Source organism: Cetorhinus maximus, chromosome 11 (assembly GCF_964194155.1).
Source record: "Cetorhinus maximus chromosome 11, sCetMax3.hap1.1, whole genome shotgun sequence".
In the NCBI taxonomy this organism is placed as follows: domain Eukaryota; kingdom Metazoa; phylum Chordata; class Chondrichthyes; order Lamniformes; family Cetorhinidae; genus Cetorhinus; species Cetorhinus maximus.
In genome coordinates, this window is record NC_135889.1 from 22,777,822 (window position 1) to 22,786,173 (window position 8,352).

General features: G+C 49.1%; 1 protein-coding gene across 1 annotated transcript in view; it reads right to left on the reverse strand.

Annotated features, from left to right (window-relative positions):
* Positions 1-2,111: 2,111 nt before the first annotated feature.
* Positions 2,112-8,352, reverse strand: part of LOC144686961 (insulin-like growth factor 2 mRNA-binding protein 2) — a 112,444-nt gene continuing 106,203 nt past the window's right edge. The window contains exons 6-8 of the mRNA XM_078552807.1: positions 7,030-7,189; positions 5,070-5,178; positions 2,112-2,576 (exon numbers count right to left, since the gene is read on the reverse strand). Coding sequence (XP_078408933.1) covers positions 2,446-2,576; positions 5,070-5,178; positions 7,030-7,189 — 400 coding nt within the window. The 3' untranslated portion in view covers positions 2,112-2,445. The remainder of the gene's footprint in view (positions 2,577-5,069; positions 5,179-7,029; positions 7,190-8,352) is intronic.

Genomic DNA, 8,352 nt, shown 5'->3' on the forward strand with positions numbered 1-8,352 from the left:
GAGACAGCAGGATTGTGCTCTATGAAGTCACTGCCACTCCCTTGGGGCAGCATTTCTGCAATTCTAGTTATCTGGTGGGGGGCAGACAGCTGAGAGCGCCTGCCAGTCCCTTTGAACAATAGCATCCATAGCTATTGATGGCAGTGGTCTCAGCTTCCACGGCAGCACTCAAGATGTTGGGTGGTTGTTGCTTGTGTTGCAGTGGAAGCTGAAACATTGGCCTGACACCGCATCATGGTTGGCCACCTGTGCCCTTCTGGAAAGGGCAGACTCCAAGCTCTGCTGAAAGCCCTATACCAAAATGGCAGCAGACACCCCCTTGCTCCTCAAGAACGAATGCAAGCTTTCTGGCAGGTCTGCTGGAGCACCAATCAAATATTTCAGTGTGTATACTCACTGGCCTTTTTCTGTAGGCTTGCCCATCAAAGCCCTCGTCCGAGTTCTCTGGAACAAACCTGACGTGCAACCTCAGCTTCCGGTCAGCTGACAGCTGTGCTATCGTTTCCCCTGGCCTGGATGAAGCCCACTTGTGCCCAGTGTCTCACCACGTGCAGATCCAGTCTTTACACTATTCTTTAAAGTAAGCCCAGTGCCAGTATCTGAGCCAGTGACTGAGTGTGTGAAATCATGTGATGGTATCCCTTTATCATCACTGTCTTCTTGCCTTCCCCTCAATGGCCGGACAGGTTGCAGTTTTTTTTTTGACATTTAAAATAAAAAGAAGGGACAAGGGTTGGCTTGAGGTGAGGGGCGAGGAGAAAGTAAGTGCGTGCTTACATCATCAGCAGTTTCTCAGCCAGAAGAGAGTGAGGGATGAAGGAGAAGTGGGGCTTTAGGAGGAGGATTAGATATGAGGTTACTGTCATCGCCAATGAATTCAGCCCTGCAACCAAGGCATCAACAATGGCCCTTCCCATGATGGTCATCATGGTCTCTTTCATGGGGGTTAGAACATGCAGGCGCACCTCTAGCTCTCCAGTTCATTCCTGCTGCCTCTAGCTGTGTACCACCTGCAGGAGCGAGGGGAGTGAGCCAGTGATCATTGTGCAGTGCAATGTGTTTGGAGGATTTGACTGTCATGGTTGAATAGCTACCAGTGTGTGCATGCTGTGGAAAGTGGATGTGAAGCTTGGAGCAATGCTAAGTGTATGTGAGGGAGAGGTCAAGCTATGAATGCTGGATAGAAGTTCTGACTGATAGAGATCATTGATAGGTGATGGGAGTTTGGTGAATTGAGCAGCGTCTGAGATGAGTGCTTCAGATGGTAGGATATAGCATTTAAGGAAACATTCCCCGATCTTTACCAATTGTCATTAGACGTCTGGCGGCATCTGCATCCAGTTTCTGGAGGTTGAACTACTGGCACTGACCTCTGTAATCATCAGTTCCCTTCACTGCCTTCTGATTAAGTGCCTGTCCCCATGAGGATCCTCTCTATCTGCATTTAGAGTTACTGTATTTAGATGGATCCTGGAACAAGGAGAGTGAGCTAGAGTGTTGTGAGAGAAAATAACAGTGGGGAAAAAGGTTGAACATCGCAGAGACAGTATTCCTTTACACAAGTAGGCTCTATGACAAATTTGTTTCACCCCTTACTGCTAAAGCTCTGGTTGTCTCAGCAAGCAGATGGAGAAATAATTAATTACTAAGAACAGCCATTCCTCTCAGTGCCCACCTCCGCTCTATCTCGATTTCCCCCTGCTCTCTCTCTCATTGTGCCTAACTGCCCCTTTCTCCATTGCCCACCTTTGCTCTCGTAATCCGACCATCTCCCTATCTCCTCAGTGCCCAGTCTTTTGGTCCACTCTCTCTCTCTCTCTCTCTCCCTACTTTTGTCTCTCTTGCTCTCAGTGCCCACCTTTCCCTCGCCACCCCCCACGGTGTTCTCTTTCTTCAGTGCCCACCTTCCTCCCCTCTTTGTGCCACCTTTGTCCCTTCTCTAAACCCACCTTCTGACCTCTTCCCCCCCCCCTCTCCTTTCTGTACAGCTTTCAAAAAATAAACTTTCGGACAAGTGATGATTTCTGGCCTCAAAGATATGATTTAATCTCTCAGGAAAAAAAAAATAGCAAACGAAATGAAACAAAAAAATGCACGTGTTATCTACAAAGCAGTGTTAAACCAGAACTAGTTTCAATTTTATTATAAAAAACCCTATTCACACTACCATGGCCCAAGTGCCTGCTCAATTTCCTGAACGGTCTACAATTCAGCCTAGGTTACCCAACAAAAAGGATCAGAGTAAAGCGAGAGATTCTTCAGACAGACTGTGGGTGGACTGCCGGCAGTCACTGCTTTCTCCATACAAATCCCCCGTCGTATCTGCAGAGCCACAGCCTTTGGTTGGGAAACATCCTTTTTTTTTGTTTCATTTGTCTGTCGTTTCTTTGGTTCGTTCCCGGCCTGTCGATCTCTTGTGTCCACGTGTCGGAAGGGCTACAATCGTCAGCTGTTGCTCGCGTCCCCAGCTCTGCCTCGCTTCACTTGCTGCGCTGCAGGGTCATGGCTCCTGCCTGCTGCTTTTGTTCCTGCTGCTTGACCTGCTGCACAATCTCTCGAATCTTGCGCTGTGCGGTCTGCAGCGTTGGGCGGGGGGAGTAAGAGGAGACATAGAACAGAACATCAGATGCAAAGAAACTGCTGCCTCAGTAGCCTCAACAGCCTTCTGTTAAAATCCAGTAGCAGCAAAAGCATCAGTGTGTTCAGGGTCTGATGCAAAATGGACATTCTAAAGTGCATGGGCCTGTGGAAGGAAGCTGGTCCCTAGTTAGTACTGGCAGTCTCGTTATAAAGGGGCTACACAGGGCTAATGGTATTGGGACATGCAAAATGTGGAACTTCATTCATGGGAACAGTAGGAAGCCATTCAGCCCCTCCAGCCTGTTCCATCATTCAATTAGATCATGGCAGGTCTATATCTTAACTTCATCTACCCGACCTTGGCTCCGTATCCCTTAATACTCCCACCCAACAGAAATCTATCAATCTCAGTTTTGAAATTTTCAACTGACCTCCAGCATCACCAGCTTTTTGAGGGAGAGAGTTACTAACCTTTGTGTGAAGAACTGCGTCCTCACATCACTCCTGAACGGTCTGGTTGTAATTTTAAGGTTGTGGCCCCTTGATATGGACAGCACCCCCACCCCCCGCCCCCGCCTCCCAAAAGCCGGGGCGATTTCATAAATACCGTAATCAGATCAGCCGTTAATCTTCCCAATTCAAGGAACTCAATGGGCCAAATGGCCTCCTCCTGTGCTGTAAATGACTCTCCGAATATAAGCCAAATCTCTGCAACCTGTCCTTGCTTTTTAAACCATTTCAGCCCCAGCTTCATTCTGCTGAGTCTATGATGCACCTTCTCAAAGGCCAATATCACCTTCCTGAGATGTGGCTCCCACAATTGAACACTGTGCTCAAAGAGAGTGTCAAACCAGAGCTCTGTACAACTCGAACAGAACTTCAACCCCTTTGTATTCCAGCCCGCGAATAAAGGCCAATGTTGCATTAATATTTTTAATGACTCTTGTACTTGTCCATTAGATCTTAAGTAATTTCTGCACTTGAAACCCTAAATCTTTCACAGTTTCTAGCTTCCCACCACTTAGAAAATACTCATCTCTTGTTTTTAAATCCAAGGTGAATGACCATACACTTTTCCTACATTGGGCTAAACTGTGGAAAATGAAGTTCACTAAATCTATCCATGTCTCTTGGCAGCTTTCTGCTTCTGTCTACATGATTTACTGTGTCACCCTAATTTGGTGTCAGCAAACTTAGAAATGTGGCTCTCAATACTTCACCCAAACCGTTGATAAATAATAGTGAAAAGCTGACACCATATTCACATCTGCCAACTGGAGTACATACACATTATCTCTACTCTCTAACTCCAAACTCGGAAAGAATTCCCTATCCTCTGTACCTAAACTGTGCTGTACAAAGTCTGTGACTGTCTTATACTGGGCGCCTGTCACGATCCATGTTCCACTCGCCAGCACGAACATCGCTCAACATTGTTGAGTCCTTTTTAGAGGTGGGGGAATAGAGATAGAGCTGGAGAGACACAGGTGTGTAGGAGTGACTGGCCTAGCAAGCAGTCAGATGCTAAATTACCTATCAGACTAAAACATACATCAAACCATTTGGGATACACTCGAGATATTAAATAATACAAAGACGACACAAAAGGAAACACAAAGGACTCCAGCTTTCATGTGGGGCCTACGGTTTGGACTCACAGGGCAATGGATTAGGGCTGCCATTAGGACATTGATTGACACATGGACTGGTTTTGGAGGTGACCAATTCTTTTCCAGTCATGATGGGCACCCTCAGTACTTCAGTGAAGTGTCAGCATGGGTTTATACACTCAAAACTCTGAAATGTTGCACTGTCAGAGGTGACATCTTTCAAATGAGACATAAACTGAGGACTCTGTATGTGCTCTCAGGTGGATACAGAAGATTCCATGGCACGAAATTTAGGAAGAGCAGGGAGTTCTCCCTGATGTTCTGGCCAATGTTTATCCTTCCACTACACTTCAAGGAACATTCATAGGCTGTAAAGTGGTAAGGGACTAACCGTCACAGTGTAAACACACTGCACTCCACAGGACTGAATGTCACACAGTGTAAACACACACTGCACTCCATGGGACCGACCATCAATATAAACACACTGTATCTCACTGGACTGAACATCACACAGTGCAAACATATACTATGTGTTAATTGTATATTAATTTTGTTTAATTGTAGACAAGTGATGGGCATTAACTGGGGCTTCATTTGTGCCCCAATAAATAGGAACAGATTGAAACTATGATTGATTGGGTTAGGAGATATATGCCTGTAATGTGCATCTCTGTAAACAAATGTTTATAGAATTGTGTGAAGATTGGTCTAGCTGTCTAATTCACCACCTGGCTTTCTGGAGTATATCTCTGTACCCCACATGATTGGCCATCATCCTTCACAAAGGGACACCTACTGTACCCCACTGACCCGAGGATGTCTATTGCTGTGAGACATAATGTGATGGAGGTGAAAGGTCAGTGCAGCCTACCTGACTGGCGAAGAAATGACCAACGATTTTCACAATGACCTCATCGTTGTCATCTGGCGTCTGGTCCCGTGGAACGATCACCTCGGCACTCGTGATGTTCTGCAGCTCATTCACCTGAAAAGCAGAATTCAGACGTGAGGGGGCCAGGGTGAGCGCAGGCAGACAGAGTGCCAAACTCAGCCGGGCACCAGCAGAAATCAGCGGGAACCGTTGCCAGGAAAGAAGTGACCCAAACTGTAAAAACAATCTCCAGACGGTGGAATTTGCCAGCTTGCTTGTGTGTGGGAGTGTTCATGGGAGATGATGTTTGACTGGCCAGAGGAAGGTCAGGCATGGCCAACTGACCTCTCAGCTCATATCGCCATGGACAGGCCATGAGTAACTGGCTGTCGAGTAGTGCATGGCTCGGAGATTCGGACCCATTGTCAAGCCTCCACCACCATCTGCTTCCAAAGTAACTTGGTTTTGAGCATCCTCCATCCATTACCCAGTGGGCTGAATGGTCAATCGATCAATAACTCAAGAGAAAAGGAGCAAAGCGAAGAACTGCCCACTCCCCCATATCATCCACCCCACTAAGTTTTCACCAATGTCTGTCAGAAAAAAAAAATCGCAAGATTTCAACATCAAGGTACCAGTAATAATTAGGATGGATGCACAGAGAACCTGGACAAACTGACCCCTGCTCTCAGCATCTGTCAGAGTAGGTTATCTGCAGTGACTTGATGTGGCCACACGAGGTCAGTATGTGCACACTGTTTCCCCACGAGAGTTGGCACATGGAAATGCTTCTGGTTTTCCAGTCGGTTTGTTTATTTCGTCTGAGATCTTCTAGTTTATGTTAACAAACTTAATCCACGGCGTGCCACTCATGGGAGTGAACCCAGCAAGGATTCACCGATTTGGGAGAGCAGGGGAGGAGTTGGCTGAACAAGACGGATGGAGTTTCAGCGGGGGTTAAAAGTGACTGTGGGCAAGTGGGCGATGGGACAGACCATCGCTGACCAGTCACAAGGCGGTTTGAGTGACTGTGGGCAAGTGGGCGATAGGACAGACCATCGCTGATCAGTCACAAGGCGGTTTGAGTGACTGTGGGTAAGCGGGCGATAGGACAGACCATCGCTGACCAGTCACAAGGCGGTTTAAGTGACTGTGGGTAAGCGGGCGAGAGGACAGACCATCGCTGACCAGTCACAAGGCGGTTTAAGTGACTGTGGGCGATAGGACAGACCATCGCTGACCAGTCACAAGGCGGTTTGAGTGACTGTGGGCGATAGGACAGACCATCGCTGACCAGTCACAAGGCGGTTTAAGTGACTGTGGGCAATAGGACAGACCATCGCTGACCAGTCACAAGGCGGTTTGAGTGACTGTGGGCGATAGGACAGACCATCGCTGACCAGTCACAAGGCGGTTTGAGTGACTGTGGGCGATAGGACAGACCATCGCTGACCAGTCACAAGGCGGTTTAAGTGACTGTGGGCAATAGGACAGACCATCGCTGACCAGTCACAAGGCTGTTTAAGTGACTGTGGGCGATAGGACAGACCATCGCTGACCAGTCACAAGGCGGTTTAAGTGACTGTGGGTAAGCGGGCGAGAGGACAGACCATCGCAAACCAGTCACAAGGCGGTTTAAGTGACTGTGGGTAAGCGGGCGAGAGGACAGACCATCACAGACCAGTCACAAGGCGGTTTAAGTGACTGTGGGTAAGCGGGCGAGAGGACAGACCATCGCAGACCAGTCACAAGGCGGTTTAAGTGACTGTGGGCGATAGGACAGACCATCGCTGACCAGTCACAAGGCGGTTTAAGTGACTGTGGGTAAGCTGGCGTTAGGACAGACCATCGCAGACCAGTCACAAGGCGGTTTGAGTGACTGTGGGCGATAGGACAGACCATCGCTGACCAGTCACAAGGCGGTTTGGGATCACAACGCCCCCTGTTGTCAACTCCACAACTTACGGTCTTGCCGCCTTTGCCGATGACCCTCCCAGCAGCGGAGGATGGGACCTTGATATTCGCCTCTAGTTTCACCTCCTCCTTCGGGTTAAAGAAATTTTCCTCTTTCAGCTTGCCGTAGATCCGTCCTTGGGCCTGAAGCAAGGAAACAATAAAATAAGAGCTAAATCAAGCAGGCACCACGTGGTGGAACCACCACATGGGTCCTGTCACTGTGCCCAACCTGGAAGTTACTTCACTGTTACCCAAAGGTCAATCCTGGATGCTGTGTCGCAGAAATCTCAGGCACATCAGCACTTACTTTACTCACTTGGGCAAGTTCCTGAGACATACCGGCAGCAACGAGAGGGAGAGAGAGAGAGAGAGAGAGAGAGAGAGAAAGAAAGAGAAAGATAGAGAGAGAAAGAGAGAGAGAGAAAGAGAGAGAGAGAAAGAGAGAGAGAGAGAAAGAGAGAGAAGGGCAGTGAGAGAGAAAGAGAGAGAGAGAAGGGCAGTGAGAGATAGAGAGAGAGGGAGACGGGGATGGGGAGAGAGAGAGAGAGATGAGGGGCAGCGAGAGAGAGAGAGGGGCAGCAAGAGAGAGAGAGAGAGAGAAAGACAGACAAAGAGAGAAGGGCTGAGGGAGAGAGAGAGAAAGAGAGAAAGACAGAGAGAGAGAAGGGCAGAGGGAGAGAGAGAGAGAGAGAGAAAGAGAGAGAGAGAAAGAGAGAGAGAGAGAGAAAAAGAGAGAAAGAGAAAGAGAAAAAAAAAGAGAAAGAGAGAGAAGGGCTGTGAGAGGGAGAGAGAGAGAAAGAGAGAAACAGAGGGGCAGCGAGAGAGAGAGAGGGGCAGCGAGAGAGAGAAATAGGGGCAGGGAGAGAGAGAGAGAGAGAGAGGGGCAGGGAGAGAGAGAGGGGCAGGGAGAGAGAGAGAGGGGGCAGGGATAGAGAGAGAGAGGAGCAGGGAGAGAGAGAGAGAGAGAGAGGGCAGGGAGAGAGAGAGAGGGCAGGGAGAGTGAGAGAGGGGGGCAGGGAGAGAGAGGGGGGCAGAGAGAGAGAGAGAGAGGGGCAGGGAGAGAGAGAGGGGCAGGGAGAGAGAGAGGGGCAGGGAGAGAGAGAGGGGGCAGGGAGAGAAGGAGGGGGGCAGGGAGAGAGAGAGGGGGGCAGGGAGAGAGAGAGGGGGGCAAGAAGAGAGAGAGAGGGGGGCAAGAAGAGAGAGAGAGAGGGGCAGGGAGAGAGAGAGAGAGGGGCAGGGAGAGAGAGAGAGGGGGGCAGGGAGAGAGAGAGAAGGGCAGGGAGAGAGAGAGAAGGGCAGGGAGAGAGAGAGAAGGGCAGGGAGAGAGAGAGG